General features: G+C 36.3%; 1 protein-coding gene across 1 annotated transcript in view; it reads left to right on the top strand.

The window, feature by feature from the left end:
• The window catches only part of WIF1 (WNT inhibitory factor 1), a 109,662-nt gene that overhangs the window by 54,148 nt on the left and 35,573 nt on the right, over positions 1 to 19,941 (top strand). Inside the window, exon 3 of the mRNA XM_066258372.1 lies at positions 14,584 to 14,692. Within this exon, the coding sequence (XP_066114469.1) occupies positions 14,584 to 14,692 (109 nt within the window). The remainder of the gene's footprint in view (positions 1 to 14,583; positions 14,693 to 19,941) is intronic.

Here is a 19,941-nt window from a genome sequence, read left to right on the forward strand (position 1 = left end):
TTTAAATACTGGTTTCAGTCACTAGTATTTATTGCTTATATTGTGTAGTACAGTTTTAATCAAGGTGTGTGGTACTGAAGTCGTAATCCCCGTCTTTGAGAAACTCTGATGTATCTATAAAGATATCTTTTTTAAAATTCCTCAAAATAATTAAAAATCAGCCTGAACTGTGGTGATGCAGTGGATAAAGCATTGACCTGAAATGCTGAGGTCATTGATTTGAAACCCTGGGTTTGCCTGGTCAAGGCACATATGGGAGTTGATGCTTCCTGCTCCTTCCCCTTCTCTCTCTCTCTCTCTCTCTCTCTCTCTCTCTCTGTCTCTCTCTCTCCTTTTCTCTCTAAAATGAATAGTAAAAAAAATTTTTTAATCATTTCTTATACAGTCAAATATCCAACTAAATTTCCAACTGTCTCTCATAAATGCCATACATTTAAAAAGATGAGCATCTGAAAAATGTCCACACATTATAACTGATTGGTAAGTCTTTTTAGGTCTCTTTTAATCTATAGATTTCCCATCTAGCTCTCTCATTTTTTTATTCCTATAGTTTTTTGTTGTGTAAACTGAGTTTTTGGTCTTTGAAGTTTCCCATAACCTGGGTTTTGCTGATTACATCTTTGCGGGGTAGTTTTACTTGTTCTTCTGTCCTCTAAATATCTTGTAAATTAATAGTTTGATAAGACGTGTCTAATTTGTTTTAAAGCCAGAGAAATAAGGTAATTGCAATTTTGCCTACATCTTCTAACATGAACTGTAGACTCTCACCTGCAATAAGCATAAAAAGAAAAGATGGTTTAGTCTATATTCACATCCCCTGTTCTTCTTTTGAACTTTTCTCCCTACACTCACAGCACGTGGCCAATGGCCTTCAGGGCTGTGGGAGCCCCTGGACCACCCTCCTCCAGTCCCCAACACCCAGAAATCCCCAGGCTGCTCTTGTCTACTTAGGGGTTCACCCACTGTCTAGAAACCTCTGCTGCCACACTCCACCAACAATGTCCAGTTGGCATTTAGGAAGAAAAACTGGATGATGGTATAGATTGGAGGGGATAAATATTTTTTAATGTTTTATTTTTCCATTTCAGTTGACATTCAATATTAGTTTGTATTAGTTTCAGGGGTACAGCAGACAAGTTAGACAATTGTATATTTTACAAAATGTTCCCCTTGATATTCTAGTACCCACCTGGCACCATTCATAGTTATTTCAATATTATTAACTATATTCCCTATGCTGTACTTTATATCCTTGTGACTGTTTTGTAACTACCAATTTGTATTTCTAAAAAGAGAGAGATAAATCTTGAGATCATGAGTTAATGGGGAGATACTTTAAGGACAATTACATAAAAATAGGTGAGAAATGTCTGAATCTTGGTGGTAATAGGAAGAAAAAGAAGGCAATAGATCTGAAAATTAATGAGAGTTTGTGGAGATGTTTGGTGAAAGAAAAGTTAGTGTGGAAAGACTAACAAGTTTATGTATACAGGAGATCAGGTATACAGTGCTTGCTGTCTCATGAAAGATAAGTAAACAGTTTCAACTGGGAAGATAATGAGTTTTGTTCAAAAAGTTAAGTCCCAGGGGGCAGATGTTTGGTAGACTACTGTCAGTATGAATCTAGAGCTCAAAAGAAGGGTGAAAACTAGAGATTACAAATGAGAGGTTACTGAAATATAGGTGTGAAGTCACAGAAACAAATAAGATACTCCAAGAACAGAGAAGAAGCAAGAGAGCAGACAAGAACTTTTTCCTGGAAACATCAACATTTAAGGCAGTAGTTCTTAACTGTTTTTTGAGTCCTGGGCTCCTTTAAGAATATGATGGTATAACTGAGGTCTGCTCTCCCCTGAGACATATACATATGAACATAAAGCTATAGATTCTCTAAGGGTGCATTGGGCCCACATTCAGAACTCTTGTAAAGTGCAATTATACAAAGAGAAGCACATGAAGGTTATTAGAGGAGGACTGATCGGAGAACGAAAAGGAAAACTCAGAGACACTGTGGGTGCTATATATAGGTAAAAAAATAAGTGAAAGCGAAGTTGATTTTAATAAAAAATTTTCAGAGACTACAGGAGAGATTAAGTGGAAAAGTGTTCAATAGATTTAATAACTTGGATGTCAATGGTGACTTTTTATAAAAATATTTTAATAGTAATGGGAGCAAAAGCCATACTGTGTTAAGCTGAAGACTTGAGCAAGAAAACCGAGGTCATAATTATAGGCTCCTGTGGAAGCACTGTAATGCCAGGAAGGAAGAAACACAGCCTGGTAGAGACAGAGTTAGGTTTTTAACCTTTTCATCATATAATACATATAAGGAGAGATGACATTATTTCCGGAGCCAACATCAGAGGCTATGAAAAGGAAGTAGGGTTGAGTGTGGATGTGGCCTTTTTGTAGGCAGATGTAGGACAGATTGAGAGGATTCAGATCTAGCAATCTCTGTTTTCTTTGAGGTCACCAGTTGAGTGAAGGTAGAAGAAATGGGGCAGAGGACTTTGTGAAATCTGTGGAATTATTGTGTGTATCTGGGAGAGACTAGTGAGCTTTAGAGGTATTAGGGGGCAATTGAAGTTGGCCACATAGGTTTAGCCAGTCCTCAGATTATGGATTTTCATCATCAATATTTTCTAGGGAATTGCTTAGGTTTCCCCTTAGTTTCTCTTTTTCTTAAGGAAGATGAATTGTGCATGTATGAGTAACAATTTTAAAACAGCAGATATCTAGAGGAGCTTGAAAATTAAAAAGGCTGTATGTTCTAGGCAATGGCTTTTTCTGAAGTATAAAAACAATTAGTGAGGACTATTAGTTGAGTCTTCTGCTACTAAGACTTCTTCCCTAAATTTTGGACTTTAGAAAACTGTTGCCTGACCTGTGGTGGCGCAGTGGATAAAGCGTCAACCTGGAAACGCTGAGGTTGCCGGTTCAAAGCCCTGGGCTTGCCTGGTCAAGGCACATATGGGAGTTGATGCTTCCTGCTCCTCCCCCTTCTCTCTCTCTCTCTCTCTCTCAATCTCTCTCTCTCTCTCTCTATCTCCCCCCTCCTCTCTAAAATGAATAAATAAATAAAAAAAAATTAAAAAAAAAAAAAAAAAAAAAAAGAAAACTGTAACTACGAAGTTATAAACTTATTTTGTTCTGTCTGGCCTTTGGATAGAAACAAAATGAATGTTTACTGAATATATCTTGCAATACAGTATTTTGAAATCTGAAATTGCAGTTATATGAACAAAGAAGTAAAAATAAAGACTATCTTATACCTTTTATCAAAGTAGTTTCATGCATTTTTTTTTCAAAATATAAAGTTAAAAGTATGGGGTTTTTTTCTGGTTTTTATCAAAAAAAGTAAGTTAATACTGTCCATGTGGATCCATTAAAAATATATCAGGGAATTTCAGAAAACTACCTGAAGCTGAAACTAAGAAAAATATGACCTAATGTTAAATCATTTGAAAGCCGTCACTGGGAATATCTCCTGACATTTCTAAGACAGTTAAAATTTTTCACTTACTTTTTAATCAATGAAGTAAAATTATACCCCTAGAGATAATAAGACATTATAAAGAACTCTGGGGAGAAATGGAGCATTAATTTTGCCTCTTTAGAGCTATGCATATCTGCTCCCCAAATTTATTTGTACATTTTATAAATGTCATTCTGTTTTTTAAATGTGGTGTGCTGAAATATGCTACCATGTGCCTTGCATGAAGGAGAGAGAACAAAGGGATGAGATACTGATGAAGAACAAATATACCTCATGAGATGTAAGAATAATGGCTCAGTTTTTAAGTGATTGTTAGAGAAATAGCTCTTAGCACATTATCTCCCCCCATAAATGAATTCCAATGATTGATGCTTCTGAAGATATAATAAAAGAAATATTCAAATATAAATCGTGAGATGAGACAAAAAAATAGAAAAAGTATTCCTTTCCTTTTTCAGAACTGAAAGCTTCCTCTCTTATCACCTCTAGAACACCTGCATTCATTAGCCCTCTCCTATTCTCCAGTAATTATTCCATCTTAGTATCCAGGAGAAACTGACATCTGTGCTCCCAAGATCTTCCACACTGTTTCTTTTCCCACATCTTCCATTTGGATTGCCCCTAGTCCCCAAAGTGCCAGCTGTTCCCCTTGTAATAAAGTTTTCTTTCCTTGGTCCCTTACTTTATCCCACCCACAGTTGCCTAGTACTGCCCTTCTTCTTGGTGCCCAGCTGTTAAGCTGGCATTGACCCAAAATTATGTAAATACTTGAATTAGGGCAGACATTCTCCTCCCAGAAGCCTGGAGGATTAATGAGGAGTGAAGTTTTCAGAAACCCCACTGCTGCCTACATTGCCCTTTCCATGGGGCAATGTTGGCAATCTAGTAAAAGCAGTGTGCTGAATGGGGACTATGTTTTGTTCAGAGCTTACTTTTTTTTTAAAGTTTTAAAAAAACTTTTCCATTCCCCAATGCTTCCTTGTGATCCCTCCCTCACTATTTAAAACTAAAATCATAGCCTGACCTGTGGTGGCACAGTGGATAAAGCATCGACCTGGAACGCTGATGTCGCTGCTTTGAAACCCAGGGCTTGCTTGATCAAGGCACAGATGGGAGTTGATGCTTCCTGCTCCTCCCCCTTCCCTCTCTTTTTCCTCTCTTCCCCCATCCCTCCCCCCTCCTTCCCCCCTCCCTTCCCCCCTCCTTCCCTCCCTCCCTCCCTCCTCAATAAAATGAATACATTTTAAAAAATAAAACTAAAAACTCTAGCTTTGGGTTTTATCTAATCCAAAGGGCAATACAGCACTGTGTTGCTTTCATATCTTAAATGAGAGGGACGAGCCAGTGATTTGTCAGATGTCCTGGTCTGTTTCTGCTTTGCATGAGCAATGGTGATTCCAAACTGTAGGAAGAAAAAAAAATAGAAATGTCTTTGGTATTTCAGATTTATGTGAAGCCAAACCGTGTAATCTCCTGCCTGTGTTAGTTTACAAACCTCTCATCTTGGATGTATTTAGTTGGACTTTAAGTTTTAATATTACCCTTATATGTCACAGAGACAATGACTACTCGGAGACCACATGGCATGCACCAAGGGACCTAGGGAAGACCACCTCATAATCCCCTATACAGGTTTCATGAGACAGCCCTGACCCTCAGTCCTTACCGGTATTTATTGATACACACGAATAGAAGCAGGGACAAGAATGAGGAAGTCAAGAAGGAGAGCATCTTTAGAGCAGATTAAAGGACAAGCAAAGTAGCTCAAATGTTGATTAATCAGAATTGCTTCCTAACCAGGCAGTGGCACAGTGGATAGAGCATCAGACTGGGATGCAGACGACCCAGGTTCAAAACCCTGATGTCACCGGTTTGAGCGCGGGCTCACCAGCTTGAGTGTAAGGTCGCTGGCTTGAGCGTGGGATCATAGACATGACTCTGTGGTTGCTGGCTTGAGCCCAAAGGTCACTGGCTTGAAGCCCAAGGTCCCTGGCTTGAGCAAGGGGTCACTGGCTCTGCTGTAGCCCCCTCCCCCTCGGTCAAGGCACATATGAGAAAGCAATCAATGAGCAATTAAGGTGCCACAGCAAAGAATTGATGCTTCTCATCTCTCTCCCTTCCTGTTTGTCTATCCTTATCTGTCTCTCTCTGTGTCTCTGTCTCTCTCTCTATCTCTGTTACCAAAAATAAAAATAAAAAAAGAATTGCTAATTCTATCCCTATTGTGTGGTGTTCAGCACAATACTGTGTTCAGTACTTTTGTCAGTAAAGCTAATATGGCCTTTACAATTATATTCCAATAACTTCACTAACTCCACCCAGCTCTCTATGGGCTAATATGAATAAAACCAATTATCAGGACAGAAGAACTAGGCTGACTGAGATTCTTTCTTTAAGTAATGTTTACTTAAATGTGAATTGAAGCCAAGACTAGTAAAAAAATGAAATCTCTGCAAAAGAAGGTGCTTTTTCTTTTTGTTTTTGAAAGAAGTTCTTCTTAGAGCCAATTTTAAAAGAAATCAAGATAAAAGTCATCATTGGTATTTCAGTTTTCGAGTGATGTTGCAATTACATATTGTGATCTATAGAAGACAACATTTATATAAATTTATACAACTTTATAAAATTTATAAACTTTTAAACATATAAACTATACAAAATTACAACTCTATGTAACATAGAAAGAGACCCAAGTGGGTGTGATGAACCTGAAGAGCATTGGGCAAAGTCATGTTTCAGAACTGGACCTTGTTTACACTGCTTACATTCTTCTGGGAGCCTCATTACCTATGTTTTGTCCCAGAACAAGCATAAAATAGATAGAAACTACTCATTGGCTGGGTATCAGTTGTTAATGTTCCCTTAATTGCTCTTTTTTTAAAAAAAAATACTCTGTGGTGACTAGACACACAGCAAAATAAAAGAAATGGAACTGCTTTATGATCCAGCAGTTCCATTTCTGGGAATATTTCTGATGATATCCAGAACTCTAATTTGAAAGAATATATGAACTCTTTATGTTCATTGTAGTATTATTTACAATAGTCAAGATCTGGAAGCAGCTTGAGTGCCCATCAGTGGATGAGTGGATAAAAACAGCTGTGGTCCATTTACACAGTGGAATACCAGTCAGCTGTAAAAAAAGAAATAAATCTTACCTTTTGTGACAACACAGATGGACTTAGAGAGCATTATGTTAAGCGAAATAAGCCAGTCAGAGAAAGAGAAGTACCCTATGATTTCACTTTAATGAGTCAAATAAAAATATATAATGAATAAAAAAATTAACAAAATAGAACTAGAATCATAGATACATAGAATAGACTGGCAGCTGTCAGAGGGGAAGAGAGTTCAGGGGCTGGGTTAAAAACGTGAAGGGATTAAGAAAAAAACACAAAGACACAGACAATAGTATAGTGATTGCCAGAGGGAAAAGGGGTAGGGGAGGTGGAAACGGCAAAGTGGAGATAAATGGTGGTGGAAAGAGATTTGACTTTGGGTGGTAAGCACACAATGCAATGTGCAGATGATGTGTCATTGAGTTGTACACTTGAAATCTGTATGTTTTTATTAACCAGTGTCATCACAATAAAGCCTATACACACACACACATATATAAAATCTTTTGACCTATAAAACTAATTTAGCACTCAGTGGAATCAGAATTCACCACAACTTTGTGCTCAGGAATGCCCTGGCTTATGCATCTGCATGCTTCTTTGTAGATCATTCATTCACCCAACAAATACTTATTAAATATCTTGTTTGTGCACAATACTGTGTGACTCACCAATAGAGTGTTAGAAAATATGCGGCCTCATCCTTAATCACAAAGAATTCAAAATATATGTGATGGCACATGACCTACCCCTGTGAAAAGTTTAATAATAATGCATGGTGGTGTATGTTTAAGGGCCAAGTGGATTTAAGTCCTATCACAGGTCAATATAGCTGAAAACACCAGAATAGAAGCATGGCCATGGTATGTTCAGAACAGGACAACTGAGTTCCTAAAGAGGACTCCTGTTGGAGAGTAGTGATCTAAAGAACAAAAATAAATGGACAAAATTGAAACAGGCACAAAGAGTGGACTGGTGATTACCAGAGGGGAAAGGGAGATGTGGGACTGAGTGAAAGAGATGAAGGTATTAAGAAGTAAAGATTGGTAGTTACAAAATAGTCACAGGGATGTAAAGTACAAGATAGATAATATAGTCAATAATATTGTGATAACTATGTATGGTGTCACCTGGGTACTGGAAACATGGGGGGGACACGTTGTAAAGGACATGATGTCTAACCACTGTGCTGTCCACCTGAAACCAATACATAATAATATTTCAAGTAAACTGTAATTGAAAATTTAAAGTTAAAAAAAAAACAAATAAATACAATTTACAGCCAGACTTTAGGACATTTACCAGGCTAAAGGCCTTATCTTTGAGAGAGACAGGAAAGGATTGTGACATGGCAAAAGTTATGTTTTAATTGGATATCTTAGTTTATATTATGGCAGCTATTTTAAAGAGGAAGGCAAGATGCATAGTTCAGAAAATGTTATAACACCAACACGAGGAAATAAAGTCTGAGTTAGGATGGAAGCCCTGGGAAGGAGAGGAAGGGGCGGCATCAGAAGATGTGTAATGAGGAAAAATAAGATGTTGGTGTCTGACTCTTGGGAGATGAGGTAGAGGCAAGAAACAGTAACAACTCTGAGTTTCACTATCTTTCTTATTGGAAAAACAACACTTTTGACAGATAAAAAGAAATCGGGGAGAAGCTGCTTTGTCAAGATAACGAATTAGGCTCCATGCAGGCAAGCACAGCCACGAGACACGAGACAGTGTGAATTGTTCACATTTGAGCATCGTTGCCCAAAAGGAAATAGCTCCATCTGTGAGAGTGCTTAAATGTTATGGCAGAATATAAAGAGGGAAGAGCTGTGGTCAGAGTCTTAGCGATTTTGTACAATCATGAGCTGAGAAGAGGAGAGTTAATGAGGAAATATAAAAAAATCAGGACATGGGAAGAGAGTCAGCAGTGTGACAAAATCCAAGGATGATGAGTTTTGAGTTTGAAGGATGAAATTTTGCAGAGGTGACAAAAATGCTGAGGAAGAATGTGAGATCTGGCAATTTTTGGTCTAGACATTCAGGCGTCAGCTTGTTTTAAGCCTTGGGCATGCTGATATGTTTTGTTTGGGACTTTCACATTGAACTATTTTTCTTTCTTAGTCATTTCAGTAGATTTCTTCTTGTCCTGCACATACAGCATAGAAGCTGTTTTATATTCCTTTAGTAATTCTCACGCTCCATGCCCTGCTGATCTGGACACACTTGTATGCTATAAAAACAGTAGGTTGTTATGAGAATGAGATGAACAGTGACTGGAATATAATAAACATGCAACAAAAATTACTTCTAAAGTTTCAAACCTTAAGACATCTGTATGTGTTGCATCTCTAAACTGCCTGAAATTATCTTTGGGACAAATAAGATACCTTTATGGCTTCAGTGTTTTCCCATGAGCGCCTAGGTCAGCATCAGGATACATGAAGTTAAAAGAGGTTTGAGAGCTCTTATGAGAGCCTCCATGGTTTTATGAAGAACCTTAACTCAGAGGTTCCTACAATTATGGTGCTTATTAGAGTAATATACCCTAAATCCAGAACTTCAAAGGTGGAAAAGAAATGCTGGATTTTCTCCATTCCTCCCAATGATTAATACAGTTCTCTGCTTCCTTTTTGCATGTCTACCCCCCCCCCAAAAAAAAAAGAGTGCCAGGGAGAAGGCCTTATAAGTTGTTCCATTTTGTTGTTTAAATGATATCTTCCTCATTTCTGGAAGGAACAATCCTAATATTCAGCCAAATCTCTTAGAAACAAGCTAAATGGCCTCCAATACTCTTTTCTTGATAAAAATTTGTGTGGCTTTTATACTTCACCATGAAAAGAAAATTTACTGCATGGTAAACCAAGCCAGAAAGATTTTTCACCAATTTCATTTAGAAGTGAATTATTCTCTAAGTAGACCTATTCTTTGTTTGAATACAAGGCAATCCTTCATGTGTTTCCCAAATAAGCACCCTACTTGCCTCTACCTGAGTTTCCACTAGTGTCATTTAATAAACAAAATGTACTTTTTTCCTAATAGAGGTTTCATGTTCTCCAATATGGCACCTTCCTATTGCAGCTAATGCTCTGACTGCCTTTTATCTAAATAATAAATCTACAATTTGTGAAACTCATTACCGAACTTTAAAGCTGACTCTCTGTTCTCTTTGGCATACAATTTAGGGGGGTTTTTTGACCCCAAATAAGTTTCTCTCAAGGAGAGGTTTGGGACTAGAATATTTATTATATTATAAATAAAGGAAAAACAGAGTCCTGCCTAGAAATTAGAATATGACATTACAAATCTATCATTTATTTCATCAGCCATTTTCTATGATTTTGAGGGAAATATTTCAATTTTTAAGTTCAAAGAGGAATAGATTTTCTCTCTACCTTATGATGATGATTATCTCTAGAAGTATTTATACAGTATTGGTGGTTTGGGTAGATCTCTTCATTATGAAGAAGTGAAAGATAAGTGATAAAGAGATGGTCAATTTCTAAGTAGTTTTCAAGTTGGAATTCTCAATAAGGCAATGTAAACAATACATGGACAAACCCTTTTTAAAAAATATACCAAGTATGAAAAACTATATATTTCAGACATTATAAAAACACTACCATCTTTAACAAGAAAGACAAACAAAAATGTTAACTCGGGCAACTGCCTTTCACTGGTAAGATCCAAGTAAGAAACTGTTAAACCAGTTTGTGGCCTGTGAGACAGTCTGGGAACTGCAGGAAATAAAAAAAACATGATGTTTACTGATTTTCAAAGAGCTCAGAGGGACACCCTAAAACCTCTGTAATGTGAAATTTGTTATTGATAAGATCAGAGTGTTGGCTGTCCGGAGAAGTCCTCTAAGCCTACCTGAAGGCATCACATTGAGCAGTCATGCCAGCACTAATTACAAACTTTGATACTGAGCATAGTGAACTCTGTGGAAGCTGTAACAGGAGACCCAAATGTTCTATGGCAGCAATTTTCAGCCCATGTGCCATAGCACACTGGTGTGCCACAAGAATCTTTAAAACAGGCAGTATCTGAATACTAGTCAGGGGTACTGACCTATTTTTTCTTAGATTTTCAAGTAAAATATGACAATAGCCAACACAACAATAAGCCATCTAATGTGAATGAAGCAAAATTATACTATTTTTTTGTCAGATTGGCAAAAAATATTTTTTTAGTATGCTACAGAATTTTAGTAATTAGTTTATGTCTGCCATGAGATGGAAAAGGTTGAAAATTGTGGCTCTATAGAGTTATTTCTGGACTCTGAGTGAAATTCGTTCAGTTCCACATTCTTTGAACATCATCAAAGGTTCTTTGAATATACATTCAGAAGCTGCTTTAATAGTGAGTATGTGTGGTTTTGTTGAAGCACTCTCAAGGAGACACTTAAGAGTTTTAAATGAAATTATTATATGAGCTCAGCCACTCCGAATTATTTTACCTATGATCAGAAAATTATACAAATATCATTGGGCACTTAGAACTGAAATGGTACATGATTAATGTTTGTTTTTAAATAAATGTATTTATTTCACTATAAAAATATGGAATCACATGTAGAAAATTTGAAAAAGAGAAAGGGAAAAAATTATTGTTTTAATCTTTGTCTAATCTTTCATCCTTTTACTTATTGTACATAAAATGATTTTTAAATTTACTGGAGTACTAATAAACAATGGAATACTACTCAGCCATAAGAAAAGATGAAATACTACCATTTGTGACAACAGGGATGGATCTTGAGAATGTCATGCTAAGCAAAATAAGTCAGATGGAAAAAGGACAAGAACCATATGACTTCACTTATATGTGGGATATAAAACAGAAAGCAACAAATGAACAAACAAAACAAAACAAAAAACTCACAAATACAGACAACGGTATGAAGGTTACTGGGGGGAAGGGAGATGGAAGGAGGTTGAAGAGGGTAAAAAGGGTCAGATACGTGGTAATGAAAGGAGTCTGGACTTTGGGTGCTGAGCACACAATCCAAAATACAGATGATGTATTATAGAATCATACACTTGAAACATATAATATTATTGAGTGTCATCCCAATAAATTTGATTTTAATAACTTACTGAAATTTTATTAGTTTATGCTCAGTTCCTGAAATTAGCATTGCAGCAGACAGGCAGCCAAGATGGTGGAGTACTGAAGGAGAAGCCAGTTTGTGCAGAGTTTGTGCAGAGAGAAGGAGATGGGGAACAGAGGTGAATAAGGCTGGTGAGGTAAAAACCTTTGATTCTAGGAAACTCGGATAAGTCAGTGGCTTTGGGAGCCCTGAATGGAAAGGGAAGTGTTTTCCCACTGTGTGTATTTCTCGCCTGCCTGGTGTGAACTAGGATTAAAGGTAATGGCCCACTAAAAGAAAAAAAAATTTATTAGTTTATATAAATGTAATTTTAAATCTATTACTCATATAAACATAGATTTAATTTCTGTGATAAAGTCAAAAGATGTAATTATGGAACAATAAATAACTAATTTGAGGGTATTAGAAATAATATAGCCACTGAAATGTTTTATTTATAAAGTGTTTGCATTTCATTCACAAAATGCTTTTTCAATCATTATATGTGCTGTTAATACAAATGTTTAGAATATGTCCTGGTACATGGTATATATTACATGGATGCTTGTTGTGTCATTGTCACTAGTTGTCATTACTGTACTTGGTAATATAAATAATCCAAAGTTATTAATTATAAGCACATCTACCACTCAATTTGTTCATATATGTTTTGGAACAAAATGTTAAATGATAAATATTATCAGTAAAGTGTAAAGGAAAGTATAGCTGGGAGAAGTCATTTAAAATACCAGGATTTATGAAAAACAACTTTTAATAGTGTTCATTTTCCTTCAGGAACAGAAATAATGTTTCCTTTTTTAAAGGAATTTATTCCAAATTGAATTACATTTCCTGATAACACTCTTTCAACAGATTTCTTGCAATCTTCTGCCTTCCCTTAGATGGGGTAGGAATTGTCTGTCTAATGAATGATCCTTTATCCTCAGAGCTCTCCTAGTGAATAAATTTTTAAAAATTCACAAAAATTTTACCCTCCTAGGGGACCCTTCAGAGTAGTCTTCTGGAACCACTGCCACAACTCAAAGAAGGGGCTGCAGTGAGAATTTGGTCAGTGAATGTGCTCCTTTGGACCCAGTGAAACCAGGAAGTGTTTTTCACCTCACTGCAAGTGTAGACAACGCCCCTATAGCAACTGAGGTCATCATCCCTTTATATTATCATCCTCACCTGACCTGTGGTGGTGCAGTGGATTAAGCATCAACCTGGAACACTGAGGTCACTGGTTCAAAACCCTGGGCTTGCCTGGTCAAAGCATATATGGGAGTTGATGCTTCCTGCTCCTCCGTGCCCCCTCTTCCTCTCCCCTCTCTAAAATGAATAAATAAAATCTTAAAAATATATATATTTTTAAAAAGCTCATAAACTTATTTTAAAAAAATATCATTCTCATATGATTTTATAACTGAATACATTTGATACTGTCATTTTGAAGCAGAAAGTTGTGTGAATGTCTACAAATCTCTTAATATTGTCTATGTCGGAAAATAAATTTTATACTGCATATAAGAAAGACCATATTCTTTTTTTAAATTCCTCTAGCCTATATTTATATAATTACTTTCATTTATTAACCCATCCAAATTCTAGTTATCTCTACAGATAACTACAGAATCGGTCAATTTGTATAACTCTCATTTTAGCATCTGCCCTATATATTGATTGTTCTGTATTCCAAATGAGACTATTTTGTTTCCATTCCAAACTCTTTTAATAACCTAGTTGAGAATCAGTTAACAATAAAAAATAAAGCTCTACAGTGAGATTAGGCATCACTACTTCCAATGTTTCATGGTTGTTCAATCAGCAGGAACCATTTTTTTCAACTAGACCTAGTGGAAAATGAAAATGTTCACAATGTAATACTTTATAGCTTGTCATATTATGATGATGAATTTTGCATTTTTAGGCTTTTCTCTCTGTAATTAAGTTGAGACCTTAAAAATAAACCTCTCAAAGGGAATGACACAGAAAAATGTTAACAGTGAGATCATTAAATTTTGAACTTTAGGCCCTGGCTGATTATCTCAGTGGTAGAGCATTGGCCTGGTGTGTGGATGTCCTGGTTCAATTCCCAGGACACACAGGAGAAGTGACTAGCTGCTTCTCTACCTCTTCCCTTCCCCCTTCTCTCTCTTCTTCTCCTGCAGCCATGTCTTGATTGGTTCGAGCACATGGGCCCAGGTACTGAGGATGGCTCTGTGGAGCCTTCCCCTCAGGTGCTAAAAATAGCTTGGTTGCGAGCATGGCCCCAGATGGGCAAAGCATCACCCCAGAAGGGGGTTGCCGGGTGGATCCTGGTCAGAGTGCATGTGGAAGTCTATCTCTCCATCTCCCTTCCTCTCACTTGGAAAAGAAGAAAAAGAAAAAAATTTTTTGGACTTTAATATCTTTTTTTGTCAATAGATTTCTGCTTTAATTATTTATTATTATTATTATTACAGCTTTCCAAATTCTGATCAAAAGACTCACTGAAGATTTGAAAATAATTAAAAAATTATTCAAGAGGTGAAGGTGGATTTTTTTAAGGGTTAATTGATTGTTTTGACACCATTTGTTTCCTCAAGGGCATTTGTTTTCAATCCTTTTAAGAGACAGCAACTAAATAATATTATTTAAATTAAAAGGGATATTTTTTATAAATGTTATTAATGTTTTTTGAAATATTACTTTTCTCCAAAGAGAGCCTAATTCTAGAGCTCTAAAGCCCAGGAGGCTGAATTATGCCTACATAAGATTTTAGACGTTGTGTGCTCCAGAGTTCCTGTAGTGAAAAATGTCACTCTCCCATTGAAGGGATGATGAGTTAAGAGGTACCTTCTCACTCTCTGTGGTTTCCTTGGTACTGACAATGCCTTTTGTTGTAGGCAGAGTACTTCTATGAGTTCCTGTCTTTGCGCTCTCTGGATAAAGGCATCATGGCAGATCCAACCGTCAATGTTCCTCTGCTGGGAACAGTACCTCACAAGGCATCAGGTGGGTGGTCTTTGCCTCAGAAAAAGATTTATCCTCAAAATGTAATGGTGGTGGGAATAATACTTAAGATCCAGATTTCACCCATTAGAGGGATTATGGAATATTTTTCTGAAGAGATCACTTGATTTTATGGCAGTCCAGTTGTTATATCTTTATATCTTTGGGGCAAAAAAATTAGGATGGGAATGAAGAAATGGCAGTTTTATAAATTGCTAAAAAACTCTAGGTAGCCCCAGTTCATATAATTCCAGATTTAAAAAAAAAAAGTCGCCAGGTGAACTATACCTGGCCATTGAGTGTGGATTAATATAGTGTACACAATATGTGGCAAAGATGCAAACCAAGTGATTGGGGGCCAACAGGGTAAGTCAACAAAAACTTCACCAAAGTGAGCACCCCCCATCTTCATCTCTCTTTCTGTGGTTTTAGTTACCCTTGGACAAGGGTGATCCAAAAATGTTAAGGGGAACATTCCCAAAATATTTATAAATTTTAAATTGTGCACTGCTCTAAGTAGTGTGATGGAATCTCACGCTGTCCTCCTCTGTCCAGCCCCCGACGGGAATTGTCCCGTATCCATGCTGCAGGTACTGCCCAGCCGTGTCAGTTATCAGATGGTCTATCACAGGGTTTGTGCTCAAGTAACCCTTATTTTACTCCCTTATGTCCCCAAAGCACAAGAGTAGTGACGTTGGCAATTCAAAGGGAAGTCATAAAGTGCTTTCTTTAAGGAAAAAGGTGAATATAGTACAGTAAGTTATTTTGACAGAAAGACTGCATTTACATAACTTTAAAAAAAAATTTTTATTATTATTAATTTTAATAGGGTGACATTGATAAATCAGGGTACATATGTTCAGAGCATAACTTTTATCACAGTATTTATTATAAATTGTTCTGTTTTATTGTATTTGTTGTTGTTAATGTCTTACTGTAGCTAATTTATAACTTAAACTTTATCATAGCTATGCATGCATAGGAAAAAACAATGTATATAGGGTTCAGTACTGCCTGGTTTCAGGCATCCACTGAGGTCTTGGAACATATCTCTCACAGATGAGGAGGAGATACTATACTAAATAGGAATTTTCCATGTAAACAAGCGGAAGAAAGGGAGTTAGTCTTTCAGATCTAATCATTCTTCTTTGCTAAGAAAATAATAGTATGGATATTTATTTAGAGCTTTTAGTTTTCAAAGTTCCCGTTCATGCATTATCTAATTTGAGTTTTGGGAGGCAGTCAAGACCAGAATTACAGCTCCATTTTACAAATTAAAAAATTAAGGTTTATGAGGTTTAACTGAATTTATCTAAGTCATCTAAGCAGTGGAGTTGAGACTAGAACCCAGGCTTTATGACTTTAAAAAAACATAGATTATTTATGTTAACATGTTTAAATATTTCCAACTAGTCTTTTTTCTATGAACATATGTTTTTTTATAATTGTGGAAAAAGTATATATTTGGTTTTGCATCATGACTTTTTTGCTTTTAACATTTTAACACAAGCATTTTCCTGTGTCATATATTTTTCCAAAACTTGTTTTTAATGCGCTTATAATATTCTATTTTATGAACATATGATAATTTATTTACTCATTCCTTTATTGTGTGTTAGATTGTTTTCAGGGTTTGAATTTAGAAATACCACAATACACATCCTTTTATGTAACAGATGGTCACTGAGCAAGAGTTCTGTTTATTTTATTCACCACAACTGCCAACACAGGGCCCAGAACAGAGCAGGCATTCAGAAAGCACTTGCTGATTAATGTGTGTATCAAAATCTTGGTGCTCATCTCCTTATTTTGGTCAAACAGATTTTTAGAAGTAGAATTATCGTGTCAAAGGATATGAACTTTTTAAAGGGTTCTTAGAACAAACTGTCAAAATGCAATTACTTTGCACAACTTGCACCGATTTGTACACTGGCTGTCAGTGTGGGAGAGTGCCTAGCTTACTGTATGTAACCTCATCAACATGAGTTATTGATCAAGTCAACTATTTTGCTGACTTAAAAAGTGAAAAGTGGTTTCTCAGTGTTCTTTTAATTTGACTTTTTAAAACTCATAGTAAGGCAGAACATTTTTTATCTACTAAACAATGTAAAATATCTTTGCACCATGCTCATTTTTATTTTGAAATAATAGTGTTCTTACTGATTTGCAAGATCCCTATATGCTAAGTATATTTATGCAGCTCTTTTTATTATTTTCTTTTTTACTAAATTTATTGGGGTGACATTGGTTAATAAAATAGTATAGGTTTCAGGTGTACAGTTCTATAATGCATCATGTGTATGCTGTCTTATGTGTTCACCACCTCAAGTCAGGTCTCCTTCCATCACCATTGACACCTCCTTCACCCTCTCCTACCTCCCCCACACCTCCTTTGCTCTGGTAACCACCATTCTGTTGTCTGAGTTTATGAGGTGTTCGACTTTTTTTGGGTTTTGCTTAATCCCTTCATCTTTTTCACCCAGCCTCAAAACCCCCCTCATCTCTGATGGCTGTCAGTCTGTTCTTTATCTATGAGTCTGTTTCTATTTGGTTGGTTAGTTTATCTTGTTCATTAGATTTCACATATAAGTGAAATCATAGGGTACTCACTTCTTTGTTTCTTACTGGCTATTTCACGTAGCATAATGCTCTTCAGGTCCATCCATGTTGTTGCAATGGTAATATTTCCTTTTATACAGCTGAATAGTATTCTATTATGTAAACATACCACACTTTTTTTTTATCCACTCATCTACTGATGGATGCTTGTGCTGCTTCCAAATCTTGTCTATTTTAGGTAAAGCTGAAATGAACATAGGGGTGCATATATTCTTTTGAATTAGTGCTTCCATTTTTTTTTTTTGAGGGAGATAGATTTGCAGGGGCTTTAAAAGTATACATGGTCAAACTTATCTTCTCTTTTGTGATTTTTTAAAAAATTACTTTTATGCTTGAAAATTAATTTCTATCCAAAAGATCAGTTAAGTGATAACTTACATATATGTAAAATTTATTTTGACAATAGTATGCGGCAAGGCTCTGACCTGAATTACTTTTCTGAATCATCAACTTTAACAATTTGAGAGGTTGAATTGATCCAAGATATGCTCTTTAGTTTATATTAACTTCTTTTGTACATAAGGGTTGTTTTAGAGTATACTGTTTGTTTTAACACTGTAATATTTGTAGTCATAATATTTTTAAAAAACAATTTTAGCACAACCTCTTTCTTTAAAAGTGAGCCTTATTCTTCCGAAGAATAAGAGGAATGAATCTAGAGGAATGTTAGAATAATTTTGTCAGATGTCAAATGAAGATCTCATAAGGAGTTCATTTAAATCTATGAAATAATCAGGAAATCGGACACCCTTAGAAAGCCCATTTTTAATTTTTCAGTTACTGCTACTTCCAGTGGCTCAGTATTGCCACATTCCAGCTTTATAAGAGTTGGAGACCAAATAAGCGCAAAGTTTTCCTAATTTTCTAGCAGAAGTGCCAATGTGGATATAGATGGGAAGAATGAATTCGAGTTTCTCTTGGGTCATCCCAGTACTGTGGGTGTGACTAGCAGCCCTCCCTCCAAATATCTGCTTCCAATATAGGCAGATTTGAGTTTCTAGGAAGCTCATGGGAATGACTGAGGCCTGGGCTGTGGAGATTCATTTGCTGTGATCTGTAGGCCCAGGAACATGGATATCCCATTCTAGAGATATGGATTACCCAATTCCCCTCAGATGTCATTGCTGGAGCTTTATTACATTACGGAGACAAGAAAGCCACTCTGGACACCAAGTGGTTGAATATGGCCATGTCACGTGTCATGCCCTATTCCTTTTTAGTAAGAGATCATTTTCTATAAAATTTTTCTTTAATCAAATATTTTGCTCTTATTTTTTTAAATAGAAGCTGTGTAGAATAAAACAAATACATAACATGTCTCCCAATTTCCATTTGCATTTTTGAATATTTTGCTTTGCTTTTTTTCTGATTAGTAAAGGAATATAAGCTTATTGAGCTCCTTAAAGTGCATAATTAAATAAATTAAATTTACACCTGCTTAACTTCCAATAAGTAGTGAGTTTTTGAATTTCACATTTAATGCTGTATCTTAAATCTTTCCAGCTTTATTCACTTTTTATGTGTAGTAAAAAAAAAGCTTACTGAAATTCTCCTTCTTTGGATATTGAAACAATAAGAGTTTGAACATGTGATGTGAGAATATTTTAATGGCTTGTGCTTAGAAACATCATGTTCTAATAATTTAGAATCTTTATAAGTAATAAAATTTAAAGGAAAAAAGTGGGTGATGCTTTAGGATCAGGTGAGTTGTGCACATGTATGCACAGGTATGTGCATGCACGCACACACACATATACACTCTTTGCATGTACAACCCCTCCCCTACATACATTGATTTTGGAGACAGATGTAGGATTTGTTTGCAAAAAATGCAAGTGCAAGAAGTTTGTGGGAATTTCAGCCATTGTGGGGCAGTTACTCATTAGCCTTATTAGTTCGGTCCCCACAGTGGGAGCAGTGAAGGTACCTTTAATTTTAAAAAGTAACCAAATCAGTGTGTCTGTGCTCCTAGGCACTCAGGTAGTGTTCATTATTCTACTGCCCTAGTTTAGACCCCCAAGCTGCTAATCTGTTCTTTTATCCCACAGACTCCTTATATGCTGAAACATTGAAAAAGAAAATTCTTGATCTTTAACGGTTATGAAGTTCCTGCCTCCTGGCATCTGAAGAGAACAAAAACAGGAAATACAAACTGTAGGGTGGTTCCATAAAATTAATGAGTTGGATAACAAAGAACATAAAGTTTCCATAAAGCCAAGGCTGTGCCTCTTTGAACACTCTGTCTCTGTCATACAATGAAACCAACAGAGCAGTGATGTTTCTCAATGAAGACTTTCAAGACTCCAATGTCTAGAAACTTTAAAATAGGTGCTAATGCTGGAAGGAACATCTTCTTGGTGACCCAGTCCTTAGCAAATTGTAAAGGCCAGAGTAAATGTTCAGTGTTTGCTGAGAGAATGAATAGCTGTCAGCACAGATCAGGGCACTGAGGACTGTCCGTGTGAGATGATTATAATCATGCGCAGTGTGTAATCACATGGTGTTGAGATTGAGCTTTCTCCCACCTTTCTCACCTTTTCCATTGTGAGGACGCTGGCTTGGGTGACCAGAGACCAGAACTATGTGAGCACCATGCACATCTCAGTGTGGAAGAGGTATCTAATCAGAATGCG

The sequence above is a fragment of the Saccopteryx bilineata genome, chromosome 2, assembly GCF_036850765.1.
Source record: "Saccopteryx bilineata isolate mSacBil1 chromosome 2, mSacBil1_pri_phased_curated, whole genome shotgun sequence".
NCBI classification, from domain to species: Eukaryota; Metazoa; Chordata; class Mammalia; order Chiroptera; family Emballonuridae; genus Saccopteryx; species Saccopteryx bilineata.